This window comes from Leucoraja erinacea, chromosome 3 (assembly GCF_028641065.1).
Source record: "Leucoraja erinacea ecotype New England chromosome 3, Leri_hhj_1, whole genome shotgun sequence".
NCBI classification, from domain to species: domain Eukaryota; kingdom Metazoa; phylum Chordata; class Chondrichthyes; order Rajiformes; family Rajidae; genus Leucoraja; species Leucoraja erinaceus.
The window spans coordinates 18,546,274-18,568,170 of NC_073379.1; the positions used below are offsets into that span (position 1 = coordinate 18,546,274).

At 43.6% G+C, this 21,897-nt stretch overlaps 1 protein-coding gene across 1 annotated transcript in view; it reads left to right on the forward strand.

The window, feature by feature from the left end:
- The window catches only part of LOC129695357 (trans-2,3-enoyl-CoA reductase-like), a 124,764-nt gene extending 123,475 nt beyond the window's left edge, over window positions 1-1,289 (forward strand). The window contains exons 11-12 of the mRNA XM_055632232.1: window positions 449-494; window positions 600-1,289. Coding sequence (XP_055488207.1) covers window positions 449-494; window positions 600-727 — 174 coding nt within the window. The 3' untranslated portion in view covers window positions 728-1,289. The remainder of the gene's footprint in view (window positions 1-448; window positions 495-599) is intronic.
- The last annotated feature ends 20,608 nt before the right edge of the window (window positions 1,290-21,897 follow it).

Consider the following 21,897-nt stretch of genomic DNA (forward strand, 5'->3'; position numbering starts at 1 on the left):
TACATTCAAGCCGTCCACAGTGTACAGATATAGGATAAAGGAAGTGAAGATGAAGTTCAATTAAAGATAATCCCAGGGTCTGCAATGAGGTAGATGGAGGTAGTTCAGGGCTGCTCTCTTGTTCATATTGGATGGTTCAGTTGCCTGATAACAGCTGGGAAGAAACTCTCACTGAATCTGGAGGTGTACATTTTCACACTTCTGTACATCTCGCCCGATGGCAGAAGGGACCAGAGGGAGTGGCCAGGGTGCGATTGGTTCTTGATTATGCTGCTGGCCTTGCCGAGGTATGAATGGGATCAATGGATGTGAGGTTGTATTGCGCGATGGTCTGGGCTGCATCCACAATTACCTGCAATGTGTTGCAGTCTTGGATGGAGCTGTTCCTACACCACGCTATTGCAATAATGCCACGGTAATTAATCCATGTTCTCAAATTTATCTGCAGATGGGAGCCTGGATTAGCTTCACCATTATGACTCAAACATTTCCAGGTAAACAAAACTGCTCACACATGGCACAAACGGATTAAAACACAGTTTCCTGCAAGGACGTCATACCCGAATGCTAATGTTAATCTTATTTTCATTTCTTTTCAGTTGCCGTCTTCACTCTGATGCTCTCTCTCCAGCTGATATTGTGGGCTCAAAGGAAGCATTACCAATATCAGAAAGATTATAAAAATTATCCCAGCTACCGAACGGCCTTGATCCCATTCATACTTTAAGCGCCTGAGTTCATGCATGTAGATCTAGAGTTTTTATACATTGGTGTAAAGGATGTTAAGCTTCGACTGCAGTGAAAATAAATAAATGGAAAGATGGTGACTCGCTTTCAATGGGCCTGCACTATTGCACAAACTCATGAGCAACGGTGGTGCTATTGTGTTAGACAGGAAGAAGCAGAGATTGTCAGTGTAGCCATGGTAACGTGAGCAATAAGCAAACATAAGGAGACAGAAGCTGCTGATAAACCTGATGAAAGTTGATGGCAGGGAGTGTAGGAAGGAAGTGCAGATGCTGGTTTACATTGAAGATAGGTACAAATTGCTGGAGTAACTCAGGCAGCATCTCTGGAGCGAAGGAATGGATGACATTGCTGGTCGAGACACTTTTAGTTTTTTTTAGTTTTAAAGATACAGCGCAGAAACAGGCCATTCAGCCCACTGGGTCTGTGCCGACCAGCGACCCCCGCATATTACCACTATCCTACACACACTAGGGAGAATGTTTACATTTATCAAGCCAATTAACCTGCAAACCTGTACGTCTTTGGAGTGTGGGAGGAAACTGAAGATCTTGGAGAAAACCAATGTGGTTACGGGGAGAACATCGTTGCTATGTCGCTCTTCAAGGGAGATGCTAAATGCATTTCGTTGTCTCTGTACTGGACACTGACAATGACAATTAAAATTGAATCTGAATCTGAATCTGAATCTAACCTGCAAACCTGTACGTCTTTGGAGTGTAGGATGAAACTGAAGATCTCAGAGAAAACCCACACAGGTCATGGGGAGAACGTACAAACTCCGTGCAGACAGCACCCGCAGTCGGGATCGAAACCGGGCCTCTGGCGCTACAGGGGCTGTGAGGCAACAACTCCTCCGCTGTGCCCTGGAGCCTGAAGAAGGGTCTCGACCCGAAACATTACCCATTCCTTCTCTTCAAAGATGCTGCCGGTCCCACTGAGTTACTCCAGCATTTTGTGTCTATCTTCTATTAATGGCATTTGTCCTGATTAGTTTGTAATAAAGGGATATGACCAGGAATCAGGGAAGCACCCTGCCTGAGGTCATCTGTTGCTGGTCCTGATTTGTTCCAGACTTTCCCCCTCACCTTCCCCCCACCTATTTTGTTCAGTTTAAAGAAGGTATCCAACCCATAATGTCGCCTATCCTTTATCTCCAGAGATGCTGCGTGACCCAGTGAGTTACTCCAGCACTTTGTGTCTATCTTTGGTATGAACCAGCCTCTGCAGTTCTTCATTTCTACAGAAATCTAATGGCTCTGATGAAAGAGTTGCAATGTTACTCCCTTCCCACCATTGGGCAGCTATGGCATGTTGTAACATTGCGTGATTGATGATAGAAATTAATCTCGCAACATTTTTAATGGGTGCCAATTCGTGCAATAATAACTGCCCCTCCTAGCTGAAATAGCAACAAATCACTTCACCAAGTAATGCAGTCTACTTGGAGCATCATTTGTCCAATTTCCTCCTGGGGAGAGTAATTGAGAACTTTAGAAAAAAAATATATAGTAAAAATATAGTTAAACATTTCTAGAAAGAGTTTACACCCTTTAAATTTAGACTTGATAATTAAAATGATTTAAGTGCAACAATTTTGTGAGAATGGTCTGCTATTTACATGGTAAATGGTGGATTGATACAAATAATCCAGAAACTGTGGAGCTTTACAAGTCACAGGGTAATGTAGACTTTAGACTTTACCCTGTAAAGTGCAGAAACAGGCTCTTCTGCCCACCAAGTCCGTGCCGACCAGCGATCATCTAGTACACTGACCTACTCACACTAGGGTCAGTTTACAATTAACCTACAAACCGGTACATCTTTGGAGTGTGGGGGGAAACCGGAGCACCTGGAGAAAACCCACGTACTGCAGTCACAGGGAGAGAATGTAAAAGCACCGTACACACAGCACCCGTAGTCAGGATCGAACCTGAGTCTCTGGCGCTGTAAGGGAGCAACTCAGCTGCTGCACCACTGTACCACCCCATCTTGCCACTGGTTTCTCAACATCTTATACAAGAGAATTTTAATTTTCAGTTGACTCTGTGCCATTAGTATTAAATAATATTGTCCATTCGCAGTTCCATGAAAAAGGTGCTGCTAGAACATGATATGCAATTGGCATCAATCCCAGTTAGGTTCATTGCTGTCAGATGTTTCAAGATTTCAAGGTCAAAGTCAGTTTATTTTCACGGGTGCCAATTAAGGTCCAGTGAAATTTGATTTACTATACAGCCATCCAAAAAAAAATGCAACAAGACACACAACTACATGAAAATTAACATAAACATCCACCACAGCGGATTCCCCATGTTCCTCACTGTGATGGAAGGCAATAAAGTCCTATCTTCTTCCTCTTTATTCTCCCGCGGTCGGGGAAGTCGAACCATCCGTCAGGGCGACCGATGCTCCCACTGCCGGCAGTCAAAGCTCCCGCGTTGGGGCGGTCGAAGCTTCTGCGGCTTGGAGCTCCCGAAGTCGGTCTCTAACCAGAGACCGCCAGCTCCATGATGGTAAGTTCCACAGGCTCCCGTAGTTGGAGCTCCCGAAGTCGGTCTCTAGCAGAGGCCGCCAACTCCAATGTTAGGCCATTGTGCATTTGGAGATACGATACAGAAATAAATTGCATCTCTGTCGAGGTAAGATAATTTTTTTTTAGTTTTCCCCCAACCCCCCCACCCCCCCCCCCCCCCCCCCCCCCCCCCCCCCCCCATACATAAAACAAGCTAAAGAACACAGACATACATGTAACACATACTTGTCAAACAACAAAGAAGGGACAGACAGACTGTTGGCGAGGCAGCCATTGCTGGTTTCATTGTGTATAGAATCATGAAATCATAAAATCATGAGAGGAATAGATCGGCTAGATGCACAGAGCCTTTTGCCCAGAGTAGGTGAATCGAGGACCAAAGGACATAGGTTTATGGTGAAGGGGAAAATATTTCATAGGAATCTTAGGGGTAACTTTTTCACACAAAGGATGGTGGGTGTATGGAACAAGTTGCCAGAGGAGGTAGTTGAGGCTGGGACTATCACAACGTATAATAAACAATTAGACAGGTAAATGGATAGGACAGATTTGGAGGGTTACGGACCAAACATGGGCAGGTGGGACTAGTGTAGCTAGGACATGTTGGCCGGAAGGGCCTGTTTCCACGCTGTATAACTCTATGGCTCTCTGAATCTATTTCAGAGAATTCTGGCTTAATGTCTTTCTTTCTGAAGATTGATTTTATTTCTGTCCATTGGAACCTGCAAATAGATCAAGGTTCCCAAGGTCAGAAACATAGAAACATCTGGTGCAGGAGTCAATTCGGCCCTTCGAGCCTGCTTTCAATATGATCATGGCTGATCATCCAACTCAGTATTACCTGCCTTCTCTCCATACCCTCTGATCCCCTGCAAAGGGATCAAACTTCTTAAATATAGCAATGAACTGTCAACTACCCTCCTGTGGCAATCTGAGAAATTTCAGCCATAGTTGTGGACTGTGGCACGTGATGTGGGCAAGAGCTCAAGATTACCCAAGGTTTAATGAACTGAAAATCCTGAGTGTCGAATTGGGTGCCGAACAAGCAAGACCAATAGGTCCAGAAAGAGTTCAGGGATTCGCAGAGGTGAGAGGATTATCAGCTAACATGTGTGGAAACTGACCCATTTTTGGATGTTATCCTGTTATCTTCCTCTCTCTCCTCCTCCCATTTCCACCCATTCCTCTGTGAATTCAGGTGACCAGGAGTCACCTTACCAGGGTAATGTTGCTGAACACAACGACCAGGGTAATCTTGCTGAATTTCCGGAGATTGTTTTGATGAAGGATGGGCTGAGGGGCCCGTGGGTCAAAGCCATGGGGCCTTCGGCTATGTGACAGCCTTGCCTAATACCTAGGCCCTCATCTTAGGCACCGAAAAGCCTGTAAGTTGTCAGCTTTGGTCCAAGTTGGTAGCACGATAGTCTCTTTTGTCAGAAGCTCTGGAGCATTCGGATGTCAGAGATATCAGCTTAGAATTCTAGCATTGACAGCCATATAAATTATTGATGCTGCCTTGCTGGACTGCCAACTTTTGGGTGAAGCATCAAGTTGAGGCCTTGTCTGCTTTCTCAGGTAGACATCAAAGATTGCACATCATTATTTCAAAGACGAACTGTGTCCTGGATGATACTTCTTTGCGAATCACCGTCATAGAAACTTCAATGGCGACAGCAAGTGACAACCATGGGGGTTGGTGGCATTATAAATTGGCACTGTTAATCATCACAGTAATGATATCGAGCATGGACCTGCTGCAACAGTGAATGCCAATGTCACTAAGTGGTTCCTTTAGAATGTTGTGAATGAAAGGGCCTTGTCATCTCCCCTTGTCCATCTTTCAGCCAGTCCCTGACACACTTGTGTGATCAAACGACACACTCGTGATCAAACGACCCTGTCATTTCCCAGAGCGACGGATCCATGTGCCAGGTACAGACTCTCACCGCGTAAATCCCAAGGTCCATTCATTATGTCGCCTTCACAGTTCAGTAGATGCCCTTCACCCAGCTGGATGAGCTGACGAGCAGGTTACAGCAACCAAAGTATGTGCTCTTGTTTAAAAAAGACCAACTGAGTGCAATGGGTCGGTTACAGTGACTCGAAACAGCGCAGCCTCCCTTCCTATTGATTCAACCTCCCTTCCATTGACTCCATTTACACCTCAGGCTGCCTCGGCAACGCCGGCAGCATAATTAAGGACGTGCCGCACCCTGTCCACTCCCTCTTCTCCCCCTCCCATCAGGCAACAAATATAGAAGTGTGAAAATGCGCACGTACAGATTCAGGGACAGTTTCTTCCCAGCTGTGATCAAGTGACTGAATCATCCTACCACAACCAGAGAGCAGTTCTGAACTACTATAGACCTCTTTGATGTCTCTTGGTCTATCTTTGCTCGGACTTTGCTGGCTTTACTTTGCACTGAACGTTATTCCCTTAACATGTGTCTGTACATTGCAAATGGATTGATTGTAATCATGGATTGTCTTTTTGCTGACTGGTTAGCATGCAACAAAAGCTTTTCGCTGTACCTCAGTGGAGGTTACAATAAACTTAACTGAACGGAAACAGAGATTGCTACATTTTTGGTTTTTGTGGCAATCAGTATCGTGACAGACTATGTCAGGATCCGGCCAACTCCCGAAGTGTGTCTCGAATGAGTTGAACCAAGGAGCAGCCACATAGTGTGTAGTGTAAGTTTAGTTTAGTTTAGCGATATACAGTGCGGATACAGGCCCTTCGGCCCATCGAGGATGCGCTGAGAAGCGATCCCCACACAGCTCTGGCAGCTTGTTCCATACAAATATTACCATTTGTGTGAAGGTTACAGGTGACTTTTTAGGAGGGGACCCTTCTTCCGACTTGAGTTCTTCAGAGAATTGTGTGGTTGAGTTTTCTACCGAAATGACATAAGCGTACAGTTGCTGCCTCACAGCGCTAGAGATCCAGGTTCGTTCCTGACTACGGGTGCTGTCACTATGGAGTTTGTACGTTCTCCCTGTGACCACGTGGGTTTTCTCCAGGTGCTCCGGTTTACTCCCATACTCCAAAGACGTACAGGATTGTAGGTTAAGTGGCTTCGGTAAAAATTGTAAATTCTTCCTCGAGTGTGTGGGATAGTGTTGGTGTACGGCAATCGCCGGTCGTCGCGGACTTGATGGGCCGAAGGGCCTGGTTCAATCCCGTATCTCTAAAGACAAAGGTTAAGGTATAACAGATTATAATTTATTAGTTCAATCTTGCATCAAAGTTATTAGCAAAATAGAATCAGTGATCAGAGAATTAGACAGCGTTAACATTGACTGCACGGGGCCGGAACTTTGCTTGGACCTCTCTCTTCCGTTGCCCGCATCTCTGCTGACAGTGTGCGGCATGTTTGCCTATTAGGACCTTGCCTTGCATGCTGTAAATGTATCGTATTGGCCTGGGAGCCATTCAGGGTAGACACCTCATTATTTTTATGCCACATGTATAATTTATACAGCGCATATAATTTCCATTCATCAGCCAAGTGCATCCCAGTGGACCAGGGCCGCATCTCATGAAGTTGTACACAGTGTGATGAGAGCACAGGGCCATCTGCAAGGAAGGAATCTGAAAGTAATATTTGATCCCCCCCTGAATGAGAACAGATCCAAAAGCATTGAAGAGCCACTAAACTAATCAAGGCCAAGCATGTTGGACCCATTCAATATCTTCCATCCCTCCACCCAGCTTCCACCACGTAGCACCAGCTGGAAAACTAAACTCTGCAGCAACTCAGCTGCCTAACCTGTGGCCTTTTCCATCAGAACCGTAGCTACGCCAAAGGCATGGAACACACTACCAGCCCTGGACGGTACACACGCTCCTAAGTTGTAGATGTATCCTTAGTTGCTGCCAGGTCAATTTACTATTCAACCTCACGGCGGAAGTGACTTCCCCACAATAGAGTGGCAGCACAGTAGAGTTGCTGCCTTACAGCGCCAGCGACCCAGGTTCGATCCTGACTATGGGTGCCACCTATACGGAGTTTGTAGGCTCTCCTCTGACCGCGTGGGTTTTCTCCGGGAGCTCCGGTTTCCACCCACACTACAAAGATGTACAGGTTTGTAGGCTAATTGGCTTCGGTAAAATTGTAAATTTTTCCTAGTGTTAGATAGTGCTCGTGCACTGGGTGATCACTAGTTGGTGTGGATTCGATGGGCTGAAGGGCCTGTTTACACTCTGTATCTCTAAAGTCTAATGTCTAAAGTCTAAAGTGAAGCAGCGTGGAATCTTACAGCATGGAAACAGGCTCTTTGCATCACTAGCCCATGCTGACCAAGATACCCCATCTACACTAATCCCACCTGTCCATTTCCTGCATATCTATAGGCCTATTTAAAAGCTTCTTAAATCCACCTCTTATGTCTTCCTCCACCATCACGCCTGGCAGCACATTCCAGGCACTCACCATTCTATGTGCAAAAACCTTCCTACCTCATATCCTTTAAACTTTGCCCCTTTCACATTAAAGGTATGGCCTCTAGTCTTTGACAGGTGCCTCCTGCAAACCCTATTTTTGCCTCTCATAATTTAACATACTTTATCAGGTCCCCCCTCAACTTTCAAGACTCTAGATAAATCAATCTAAGTTCTTCCAAAAAAATACAAAGTGCTAGAGTAACTCAGTGGGTCTGGCACCATCCCTGGAGAGCTTGGATAGAAGACACTTTAAGTCCAGATCCTTCTTCAGACTGACGAGAATTCCCACCCGAAATATCACCCATGTTCTCCAGTGATGCAGCCTGACCCACTAAGTTACTCCAGTGCTTTATGTCCTTTTTTAAAACCAGCATTTACAGTTCTTTGTGTCTACGTTTGTCCAACTTTACCTGATAATTAATCTCAGGCAACATTCCAGTAAACCTTCTGCACCCTTTCTAAACCTTCACATCCTTCCTGTAATATGGTGACCAGAACATAGAAACATAGAAACATAGAAATTAGATGCAGAGCCTGCACCGCCATTCAATATGATCATGGCTGATCATCCAACTCAGTATCCTGTACCTGCCTTCTCTCCCCCTGCCTTCTCTCCATACTCCCTGGTCCCTTTAGCCACAAGGGCCACATCTAACTCCCTCTTAAATATAGGCAAAGATCTGGCCTCAACTACCTTCTGTGGCAGAGAATTCCAGAGATTCACCACTCTCTGTGTGAAAAATGTTTTTCTCATCTCGGTCCGAAAAGATTTCCCCCTTATCCTTAAACTGTGACCCCTTGTTCTGGACTTCCCCAACATCGGGAACTATCTTCCTGCATCTAGCCTGTCCAACCCCTTAAGAATTTTGTAAGTTTCTTTAAGATCCCCCCTCAATCTTCTAAATTCTAACGAATACAATCCAGTCATTCTTCATATGAAAGTCCTGACATCCCAGGAATCAGTCTGGTGAACCTTCTCTGTACTCTCTCTATGGCAAGAATGTTTTTTTCTCAGATTAGGAGACCAAAACTGTACGCAATACTCCAGGTGTGGTCTCACCAAGACCCTGTACAACTGCAGTAGAACCTCCCTGCTCCTATACTCAAATTCCTTTTGCTATGAATGCTAAGAAATACACTGTGAATGCTAAAAACTACACACAATACTACAAATGTATCTAACTTATAAAACTGCAACATGACTTTCTAAGTCTGTACTCAATCCCCTAACTTGTGAAGGCAAGCATACCATTCACGGTGGCACCACGGTAGAGTTGCTGCCTTACAGCGAATGCAGTGCTGGAGACCCTGGATCGATCCTGACTATGGGTTCTGTCGTGCTGTCTGTACAGAGTTAGTACGTTCTCACCATCGACCTGAGTAGGTTTTCTCTGAGATCTTCTTTTTCCTCCCACACTACAAAAACGTACAGGTATGTAGGTTCATTGGCTTGGTAAATGTAAAAATTGTACCTAGTGGGTGTAGGATAGTGTTATTGTGTGGGGATCACTGGTCGGCACGGACCCAGTGGGCTGAATGGCCTGTTTCCGTGCTGTATCTCTAAACTAAACTAAACTAAACTAAAAGTACATGATAAATATGTCAAAATTATTTAAGATAATAAAAGATAAAATTGGTTACATAAATGTTTCATAAATTTCATAATTATCTCTGCTTCCAACAATCCCATTTTCATTGAACCATCCTATCAACAACTAGAGAGCGGTCTTTAGCTACCATCTACCTTGCTGGAGACTCTCATACTATCTTTAATCGCAGATAGACACAAAAAGCTTCTTCCTTTTGCATATGGCGTGCGCATTCTGAAGTTGTAGGACAACTATTTGGTCTTATTTTATTGTGCACGCCAGGTTGATTGCATTCGTCAAAACAGGGTGGACCAGGTGAAGGTTGCAATCTTCCACCCCACTCAGCGGCTCAGACAGCTTCTCTGGAGAAAAGGAATTGATGACGTTTCTGATCGAGACCCTTCTTCAGTTGCAATCGCATTTTACTGGACTTTATCTTGCACTAAACGTTATTCCATTTATCATGTATCTATACACTGTGGATGGTTTGACTGTAATCATGTTTTGCCTTTCCAATAACTAGTTAGCACGCAGCACAAGCTTGTCATTGTACCTCGGTGCACGTGCCAATAAACAAACAAGTTAAATAGTAGTTAAAGACTGTGTGACTCTTTCTGGTTTCCGAGATATCAAATTTCTTCAGTGTGAATTGCTGCTCATCTAGTTTGATGGCACCACGGTTGTCAGACTCCAGGGTTTCATGGTACAGGACCGATGCCTGACACCAAGCAACGTTGAGAAAGATGAAACGTGTTGTAAAGAGATGCCAAGCTCCTTTTGAGCAGCTTTCTTTGAAGTCAAGATGGAGTGCCAATACTTTAATTCCATTGCTTATCATTGTGTACCATATCACATAAAAGAGTAGTCTGATATCTGTGTATAACATGATGTGCCAGCACCTACAAAAGATTCATAGATGTAAGACTCTGTGGATAAAACCATGAATAAGTGAAACTTTGTTTGATTTGATTGGCAAAGTATTCCAAATTAGGAAATCATGTTGACAAACTAAACAATTTAAAGCAAAGTTTTGACATTCTTCACAGACCAGTGAGTAACATAATTTAAATTATTGAGGAATAAACCATAACAGAATCTTTCTCTTTGTAACTCATTGAATTACAGATGTTAGTTATGAGCTATCATCTATTCTGCAATTAGAACAAAGTCTTCAGTTCAAAGCTAGCCTTTTCCCTTTTATATTACATAAAGCCTACACGAGAATTTTAGGTTACACGTTACTTTGTATATACCTATTGAATTCATAGTAGAGATTTATAATTGGTTAGGTTTCACAATCATTTAATTGTCAAATTACTCTTTTGCTATAGCACTATCCCTTGAGTCTTTCTACCTTTAAATATATGGATGCTTATTTATGGCATTTAGTATTATTCAGTTAACTAATCATCCACCTTATCAATAAGCAATTATTATATCCTTTTCCTACCTCCAGTATCCTCCCCTCTGAGTATTCAGTCTCAAGAAAAGTCCTGACCCAAAACGTCACCCATCCTTTTATTCCAGTGATGCTACCTGTCCTGCTGAGTTGCTCCAACATTCTTTGTCTATCTTCGGTGAAAGCCAGCATCTGCAGTCCCCCGATACATATTATATCCTTGTTCCTACCATAAATTCTTATTTAAAATCAGTGCGGGGATTGGTTGGTCGGTGCGGACTCAGTGGGCCGAAGGGCCTATTTCCGCACTGTATCTCTAAACTAAATAAATTAAACTAAACTAAACCACAAAATATAAAAGACAGAAAAACATGGGTCTGTTTGAAGACAATAATACACAGATATCGACATTTTGTTTTGCCAGACATCTGCAATTTCTAGTTTGTGAGATGATAGTTTTCCCAAGGAGTTTATGCACACACTGTTAACCAGTAAACACTGTAACATCCTACCCATGCAGAATTTTCTGAACTACTGCTTAAGTGTTTAAACTCGGATGTGTACAGGAAGCTGATTAGTTCTCTTAATAAGTTATTCATGTTCATTGTAATGTAAATTTAGAATGTCATTTTGATTGAAAGGCACAGCGTGGAAACAGGCCCTTTGGCCCACAGAGCCCATGGTGACCATCGATCACCTGTTCACACTAGTTCTATGTTAGCCAACTTTTGCTTCCACTCCCTGCATTCTAGGGGGCAATTTCACAGCGGCCATTCAATCTACAGACCTGTACATCTTTGGGATGAAACTGGAGCACCTGCAGGAAACCCACACGGTTACAATGAGAACGTGCAAAACTCCACACAGCCTAATGTTCCATCCGAGGTTTGTTTAGGATTGAACCTAGGTCGGTACTGGTTCGCTCTTGACTGAAAAAGCATGATATGTTTCTCTACTGGCTGCCTAGATTTGCACCCTAAGTGGTGCCCCGTCGAGCTCTTCTCATATCAGTCCTGCCTTTCCTAGGTCATGCCCACCAAAAAAGCGGAAGCTAGAGGGGAGGTGCTGTGTCACTTCAAATGGCAAAACAGTTTTTATCCTGACATTCCTCCGTGGCCTTTGTATAAGGTGAAAGCAAAACTTTATTTGCTTGTTTTGCTTTGTTCGTATGATCATTTTACATTATTTTCGTATTTGCAGAGTTTGGCGACTTTAGCATTGTGTCTGTAGCCATGATAAACAGAGCTGCACATTTTTATGCTGCCAGGATTTGATTGTGACATGGAACACATAAGTTTGGGATTTGTTGATAAGATAATCTCCAAACAATAAAGAGTTTCTTCAGTTGCTAGAAAATAAATTGCCGAAGGAACTCAACAGGACAGGTAGCAAGTGTGGAGGACCTAAGGTAGGGACTCGACCTACTATGCTGACTTCCCCTCTGGGTCCACAGATGCTGCCTGGCCCCTGTGCTCTTTAGTTTGCCTTTAATTTAGAGATATATCACAGAAACAGGCCCTCCGGCCCACCGAGTCCGTACCAACCAGTGATCCCCGCACATTATGAATGAATGAATGAATGAGTACGTTTATTGGCCAAGTATTCACATACAAGGAATTTGCCTTGGTACTCCACCCACAAGTGACAATGACATATAGTGACAGTTAGGAATGACACACAACACATTAAACATTAATAATAAAACATTATTGATTAAACATGTGAATTAAATAAAATACCAGAGCAAAATGAGGCTACAGATTTTTGGCTATTGAGTAGAGCTACCACTCATGGGAAAAAAGCTGTATATATCTGGTTAGGCAGCTTTGACAGTCCGGAGTCACCTTCCAGAGGGAGGTGATTCAAATAATTTGTGGCCAGGGTGATAGGGGTCAGAGATGATCTTACTCGCTCACTTCCTGGCCTTTGAAGTGTACAGTTATATAATGGAGTTCATCAATGGAGGGAAGGTTGCAGCCAATAGCCTTCTCAGTTGATCGGCCGATTCGCTGCAGCCTCCGGATATCGTGCTTGGTGGCTGAGCCAAACCAGACCATGATGGAGAAGGTGAGGATAGACCACGATGGCCCTATAGAATTGTACCATCATTACCTGTGGCAGATTGTGCTTCCTCAGCTGCCGCAGGAAGTGCATCCCCTCTTGTGCCTTTTTGACTGTGGAGTCGATGGTAGCCCCCCATTTAATGTCCCTGGAGATGATGGTTTCAAGGAACTTAAAAGACTCTACAGATGTGACTGTGGTGTTGTTGATGGTGAGTGGGGTGAGGGGAGGGGGAGCTCTCCTAAAGTGTACAATCAATTCCACTCTTAAGAGCATTGAGCTCTAGGTTGTTGTGATGGCACCAGGACGCCAGCTGTGACACTTCCTGTCTGTAGGCAGATTCCTCCCCATCCTGGATCAGTCCAATCAGGGTTGTGACCTCCGCAAACTTGAAAAGCTTGACAGAGGAATCAGTGGAGGTGCAGTCATTGGTGTAGAGAGAGTAGAGGGAGAGGGGAGAGTACGCGGCCTTGCGGTGCTCCTATGCTGAGTGTTTGCGGGTCCGAGATGTGCTTTCCCAGCCTCACATGCTGCTTCCTGTCTGTCAGGAAGCTGGTGATCCACCGAAAGAAGGATTCAGGCACAGTCAACTCGGAAAGTTTGGAGTGTAGTAGCTCTGGCACAATGGTGTTGAATGCAGAGCTAAAATCAACAAACAAAATCCTTGCATAGGTGCCCTGGCGGTCTAGGTGCTGGAGGATGAAGTGCAGGCCCAGGTTGACTGCTCATCCACAGATCCATTGGCCCGATGTGCAAACTGCAGAGGGTTCAGTAGGGGGTTCGTAATATTTTTCAGCTTGGCCAGCACAAGCCTTTTAAGGGTCTTTGTAACTACAGAGGTCAGTACAACAGGCCTGTAGTCATTAAGACCAGTAATCTTTGACTTTTTGTGTGCAGGGACAATAGTGGAGACTTCGTAGCAGGCAGGGACAGTACAGGTTTGCAGGGACTGGTTGAAAATGTCTGTGTAGACCGGTGCCAGTCGTTCAGCACAGAACTTGACAGTAGAGGGGGAAACATTGTCCGGTCCGAAGATTTCTGGCTATTCTGTCTTCTGAACAGCCTCCCCACCTCCTCCATTTATATGGTTGATGATGGAAAAGTGATGTTGTGCTGCACGGAGGGGGTGGGTAATTGGGTGTGAAGTGGTGATTGGAGAGGGGTGGGTGGGAATGAGTCCAGTCTTTTCAGACTGGAGTCTTGTTTTAAGTAGGTGTGAAGTGGTGAATGGCGAGGAGTGGGTGTAGAAGGGTCCAGTCTTTGCAGGGTCTGGCTGTGTTGGTTGGGGAGGGGGGGGAAGGGGTACCAGGGTTACGTTTTTTCTTGTCAAACCTGCAGTAGAACTCATTCAGGACATTGGTCAGTTGACGATTGTCCAAAGAGCGGGGGGCTTTCCTCTTGTATCTGGTGATTTCTTGCAAGCTCTTCCAAAGTGAAGAAGAGTCACTAACTGAGAACCTGCTCATCAACTTGTCAGAATACCTTTCCTTGACAGCTCTGATTCCTATTCTCAGCTTGTACTTTGCCTGCCTGTGGAGGTAGGGTCTCGACGTACTATGCTGACTTCCCCTCTGGGTCCACAGATGCTGTCTGGCCCCTGTGTTCTTTAGTTTAGTTTAATTTAGAGATACAATGCGGAAACAGGCCCTTCGGCCCACCAAGTCCGTACCAACCAGTGATCCCCGCACATTATCACTATCCTACACACACTAGGAACAATTTACATTTATACCAAGCCAATTAACCTGTACATCTTTGGAGTGTGGGAGGAAACAGAAGATCTCATAGAAAATCCACATAGGTCACAGGAAGAACATATAAAGTCCATACAGACAAGCACCCAGAGTCAGGATCGAACCCCGGTCTCTAGTGCAGCAAATCCACAGCTTTGCTCCAGATTCTGACATCTGCAGAAGCTGTTGTCTCCAAGAACTTTCAGTTATCTGCCTCGATATTCATCTATGAAATTTGGCAACAAATTTTGTTTGCTAACAGTGAGATGTGATTTTTTTTACCACATTAAAGGTGTTACATATGGATGAGAAATAAATGCTAACCGTAGCATGTTATTTAAAGATACGGGATAAGATGAAGCCCCTTGGGTCCTACATCGACTATTGATCAACTGTTTCACTAGTTCTATTTTACATCATTGCCTATATTTTCAGTCTGTAAGTTCATGTGATAGGAGAAGAATTAAGCTATTCAGCCTATCAAGTCTACTCCGCCATTCAATCATGGCTGATCTATCTCTCCCTCTCAACCCCATTCTCCTGCCTTCTCCCCATAACTCCTGACACCCACACTAATCAAGACTCTATCTCTCTGCCTTAAAAATATCCATTGACTTTAATTGTAATTGATACAATTTTAAAGGTAGTGCACGGAGAAACATTTAATGATGTACTGACATAAATATTAGAAGATAAATAAAAAACACAAAGTGCTGGAGTAACTCAGTGGGTCAGGCAGCATCTCTGGAGAACGTGGATTGGTGATGTTTCGGGCGTGGACCCTCATTTCCCAGGCTGAGTCTGAAGAAGGGTCCCAACCCGAAACATCATCTATCCATAAAGATTGACACAATATGCTGGAGTAACTCAGTGGATCAGGCAGCATTTCTGTAAAAAATTAAGAGGTGATGTTTAGGGTCTCGTCCCGAAATGCCATCCATTTTGTTATCACCAGAGATGCCGTCTGACCTGCTGAGTTACTCCTGCATTTTGTGTCTATCTTCGGTATAAACCAGCACTTGCAGTTTCTTCCAACACATCACCTATCCGTGTTCTCCAGAGATGCTGTCCGACCCACTGAATTACTCCAGCACTTTGTCTTTTTTGGTAAACCAGTTCAGTTTAGTTTATTGTCACGTGTACCGAGGTACAGCAAAATGCTTTTGTTGTGTGCATACCAGTCAGCAGAAGAACAATACATGATTACAATCAATCCATTTGCAGTATGCAGATACATAATAAGGGAATAACGTTTAGTGCAAGGTAAAGCCAGCAAGGTCTGATCAAAAATAGTCTGAGGGTCATCAAAAAGGTAGATAGTAATTCAGCACTGCTCTCTGGTTGTGGTAGGATGATTCAGTTGCCTGATAACTGCTGGGAAGAAACTGTCCCTGAATCTGGTGATGTGCGTTTAGCAACTGTAGTTCCTTGTTTTTGAAGGAAACTGGTTTTCCCTGTATCCATTCCCGGAACTGTGAAGCATTTGGGGTCCAGATTGATGTAGTGCACCTTACACTCAACAATATATCTTTATTATGGACATTTATATACTTGTTCACACAGTTGCAGCTTAAAGATTCAACGTAAATAGTTAAAGGTTGCCGTGTGAAGGAACATCTATCTTTTTGGACACGTATTTTCTGCCTCTCAATACATTGTGAAGACTTTATGAGGAGCATAAAGTACTTGAAGGTCTTGATCAATCTCGTTGTGTGAAGGGAAGGTTTACTAGTGGCACACATAATGAGGAAGGAATTCAATTAAGTAAAAAAAAAAACTTGATTCCCAGTGAAAAAGCTTCATAGTCAGAGAGTGATACAGTGTGGAAACAGACCCTTCGGCCCAACTTGCTCACACCGGCCAACATGTCCCAACTACACTTGTCCCACCTGCCCGCATTTGTTCCATATCCCTCCAAACCTGTCCTATCCAAGTACCTGTCTAATTGTTTCTTAAATGGTGCGATAGTCCCAACCTCAACTACCTCCTTTGGCAGTTTGTTCCATACACCCACCACCTTTTGTGTGAAAAATGTACCCCTCAGATTCCTTTTCTTTTGCCCTTCAATTTAAAGCTATGACCTCAGGTCCTCAATTCCCCTACTCTGGGCAAGGGTCTTTGTGCATCTATCCGATCTATTCCCCTAATAATTTTATACACCTTTATAAGATCACCCCTCATCCTCCTGCGCTCCAAGGAATAGAGTCCCATCCAACTCAACCTCTCCCTATAGCTCACACCCTCCAGTCCTGACAACATCCTCGTAAATCTTCTCTGTACCCTTTCCAGCTCGACATCTTTCCTACAACATGGTGCCCAGAACTGAACACAATTGAGTCCACTGAACTGAACTTTGAGAGAATAAAAGCAGCTTTTTAATGTTTGCAAAACGACAAAGGTGAGGTGAGGACAATTGTTTTTGTGTACTTCTTGTTATAATGTGAGAGGGCAGTGGAAAGATGACCAGTCACAAAATAAACTCAAAATAATAGCAGAATGCGCAATAAAATAATGAAAGACAATACAATTCCACTTTCATTCAATAATCTTACAAACTGTGCAAAAATGTTGATCTTTCCAGGTTAAATGCTTTTCCCTTTTCCCCAGTGGGAATGAGGTTAAAAACCAAGGAATTGCTTATTGGAAACTGAGAAGCTAGGAATTTGTTTCAGAGGATGGTGAATTGATGGAATTATGTACCCCAGAGAATTGTGGAAACTAGATAAGTGGAGATATTTAAGGAGGAATTGGATACATTTTTGAAAGATTAAGAGGACCATGTGCAGAATTGAGATCCGAGATGGATTAGACATGCAATTGAATGGTGAGGTAGTCTTTTTGGGACCAACCTTACTCCTATTATTTTCTCATGACGTGTTCATTAGAAGTTAGAAAAATAATAGGCAAACTCATTGAAAGATATAACCTTTTGAGGGGGTGGGTTGAGAAAGTAGATGTTAGCAGACATCTTCCCTGGTCATGCAACGTGGAGTAGAGATCTAATTAAATTGGACGGGAAAAGCATTTTTTTTTTCAGAAGCGCATAGGTCTTTGAATTCAGGAGACCTGAGAAGTCAGAATTATTGAATATAATTAAAGAAAATGTATGTTTGTTGTAAAACAGTAAGGTTTCCGAGGAGCAGACAGGAATATGGATATGTGGCCTAGATTCCATCAGCCATGGCCATGGTTAGTGTAGAGCTGGATAAAAGGACAAATGAACAATTCTTTTTTTCTGATTTTTACATCTGATCACTGCTCTGTACAGTTGACAAAAACAGAGACATCTTAGTCTAGCTTGATTTCTGATAGGACAAATAACTCACCCCATTATGGTTCCAAGGAAGGGAGCTAGTTTGACACATAGTTACCCGTTGTTCTTAGAGATAAAGTTATTGTATAAGTGCATGCTTCCACCATTAGAGGGGGGCTTCACCTTCGGGGAGAGAGAGGACCTCATCCATAGGGAGAGAGAGAGAGAGAGAGAGAGAGAGAGAGAGAGAACTTGGACAGTAGTGTTAGCTAATGCAGAGAGGAAATGTGAATATGCAGAGGGGCGTTGTATTTTTTTTCGCCTTTCATCACAGTGAGGAATATGGAGGAGTCACTGTGGTGGATGTTCATGTTAAAATGTATTTTGTGTGTTTTGTTGCTTTTTAATGGTATGACTATGGCAAATCAAATTCCTCGTATGTTGCAAAACATACTAAGCTAATAAAGTACGATTATGATTATGATTAAGATTTGTTATTTTGTACTGTTTCTTTATTAATTGTTTTTCTGTATTTCACTTGTAATTGAATAAATATTTATTTGTGCTCTTTAAGATGGGCTCATTGAACCGAATCCTTGAATTCTACATATATTTTGTTACTGCGTCTAAACTGAATCTTTTCACTCGGTGTACATGGCAGAGTTTAGTTTAGTTTAGTTTGGAGATACAGCGTAGAAACAGGCTATTTGGCCCTCACTGATCAATCACCCGTACACTATTTCTATTCTACACACTGGGGACAATTTACAGAAGCCAATTAACCTACAAACCTGTACGTCTTTAGTGTGGGAGGGAACCTGAGCACCCGGAGGAAACCCACGCGGTCACAGGTCGAATGTACAAGCTCCTTACAGATGGCACCCACAGTCTGGATAGAACCTTGGTCTCTGGCAGTGTATGGCAGCAGCTCTACCGCTGCGCCACTGTGGCATGGCATCTAGAGAACAGTGAGCGTCCAGTCCATGATACCTGCATCAGGGAATCCTTCGCACCCTGTATATATTCACCCTTCATATGTTCACATAGTTACACAATACCGAAACAAATACTTTGAACCAACTACTTCCAATCAAGATGCCCATCTACATTAATCCCATTAGCATGCATTTTTCACATATCCCTCCAAGCTCTTCCTATCCTTAAATCTTTCCAAATGTCTTTTAAATGTTGTAAAGGTACCTGCCTCTACCTTCCCCTCAGGCAGCTCATTCTATATGTGCACCATCCACCACCATGTGTAAAGCATTCCCCTCTGGACCCTTTTCCCCTCCTACCTTAAACGTGCCCTCTCGTTTTGGTTTAAAATGTAATAGAAAGGAACAGCAGATGCTGGTTTATACCAAAGATAGACTTTAGGGGAGCTCCCCCTCCCCTCACCCCACTCACCATCAACAACATTACAGTCACATCTGTGGAGTCTTTTAAGTTCCTGAGAACCATCTTCTCCAAGGACCTTAAATAGGGGGCATCATCGACTCCACAATCAAAACGGCACAACAGAGGATGTACGTCCTGTGGCAGCTGAGGAAGCACAATTTGCCACAGGCAATGATGGTCCAATTCTATACGGCCATCGTTGTCTGTTTTCACCTTCTCCATCATGACCTAGTTTGGCTCAGCCACCACGCACGACACCTGGAGGCTGCAGCGAATCGTCCGATCAGCTGAGAAGGTTGTTGGCTGCAACCTTCAATCCATTGACGAACTTTACACTGCAAGGTCCAGGAAGCGAGCGGATAAGATCGTCTGTGACCCCGCTCACCGTGGCCACAAACCTTTTGAAATCACTTCCCTCCTGAAGGTGACTCTGGACTGTCAAAGCTGCCACAGCCAAACATAAGGGTTTCGGCCCAAAACGTTGCCTATTTCCTTCGCTACATAGATGCTGCTGCACCCGCTGAGTTTCTCCAGCTTTTTTGTGTACCTTCGATTCTCCAGCATCTGCAGTTCCTTCTTAAACATATTCATTCATTCAACCATTCAAAACACTGCAGTAACTAAGCAGGGCCGGTAGCATCTCTATAAAATATTGATAGGGGAATGTGTCGGCTTAAGACCCTGCTTCAGACACTCTAAAGAATGGTCTTGACACAAAACCTCACCTTGTTCTCCAGAGATGCTGACTGACCCGCTGAGTTACTCCAAAATTTTGTGTCTAACCGCCAGATTTCGACTTCTCTAACCCAGGGAAAAGATTGGTCATTGCCCTTGTTATGTCTACTGTTCCTACGAATGGGTGGTGAGGAAATTGACGCTTTGCACAGAGAGCTCCTGTGATATCTGTTATACAGCTAAGAACTACATACTGTGAGATATTGTAGATATAGCCACAAAAACTGGGTGAGAGCAAATGTAGAAAGCTCATGTGATCTTCCAGCTGAAGGTACGAGGTTCATTAAAACAAGGAGAAAACTGAAACTAATCGGAGCGGGGGCATGTAAATATATATTTTAATAAGGGTAAGTACTTAAGCACACATCTACACTGGTTATAGAAATGTCTCATGCCAGTATTCTGGAGGTTGGAGATACTGCCTTCTCCCAACAGGCCAAAACACTATCAATGAGGATGTCAGTTAATGAGCCATTTCTCTGACAGATAGCCCAATTAAGTTCATTGTGCTATCTTATTTCAACGCTGCAAATTCTATGCAAATGCAATTAATTCATTGCAGTCACTTTAGGATTTTGCAATGCTCCTCAAGATTTCATTCTATGGAACAACCTTACATTTTCCGTATTTAGAGGTATAAATCTCCCAAGACCATCCCTCAATTAATGGTTAATAGAAAGTATGAATGTGATGGATATACAATGTAGACCCCCCCCCCCCTTCTCCCCCCGCAATTTCCCTGGTCTCTGGCATGAATTTAGAATATGTGTCCCCAATGGACATATATGTAGAGACAAGGAACTTTGATGCAGGTTTTCCAAGGAAAGGCTGGGATAATTTAGAGGTTCAGCCGGCGTCCCTGCAGAACATGGATGGGTGACATTTTGGTTCGGGCCCCTTCTTCAGACCCTGATTTATATGTGTTTAAGAAGGAACTGCAGATGCTGGAGAATCGAAGGTACACAAAAAAGCTGGAGAAACTCAGAGGGTGCAGCAGCATCTATGGAGCGAAATAAATAGGCAACGTTTCGGGCCGAAACGTTGCCTAGGTCTGAAGAAGGGTTTCGGCCCGAAACGTTGCCTATTTCCTTCGCTCCATAGATGCTGCTGCACCCGCTGAGTTTCTCCAGCTTTTTTGTGTACCTGATTTATATGTGATTTGAATGCTGTATCAAGGTTTACAAATAGATACAATGAAACTATATGCCTGTACCTTCCAGTAGTATTATTCCAGAAAATCACTCATTAAGAAAGGTGCACGTCCATATTTTTAATAAATGTGTTTTTCTGGGAAGGCTTATTAATTAATGAACATTTAAACCAGCATCTGTAGTTCCTTCTTACACATGTTATTATTACCGAATATGTGTTGCTGTGGTGGCGAAGTCTCCTTAAATTGCGGTAGTTGCAGTTGGTTCATTCTATCCTTAGTAATACAGAAAATAGCGACAGGATAAGGGGCATTGGACATCGGATGCCCATAGTGGCACGGAGTGATGGAACAGCAGTGGAAGATACCAACAACATCGCCTGGTCAAGTCGACCCTGCAACTCCGACCCAGTGCCGCCGCCAGGACAATGGGCCTTTATGGCCAAGGTTAGACGCTACACTGTGAACAACTTTGGACTTGGATCACACATTAGGAAGGAGATGAGGAGGAATTTCTTTAGTCAGAGGGTGGTGAATCTGTGGAATTGTTTGCCACTGAAGGCTGTGGAGGCCAAGTCAATGGACATTTTTAAGGCGGAGATTGACAGATTCTTGATTAGTATGGGTTTCAGGGGTTAGGGGAGAAGGCAGGAGAATGGGGTTGTGAGGGAAAGATAGATCAGCCATAATTGAATGGCAGAGTAGACTTGATGGGCCAAATGGCATAATTCTGCTCCTATGTACGTATTAACTGATCAAAAAGGTACCAGTAACGTGGCGATTCTTGTCTACTGTCTCAATGTAATCTAATATTCTTGTACTTAAATATGATTGTGCCTATGCTAAGTA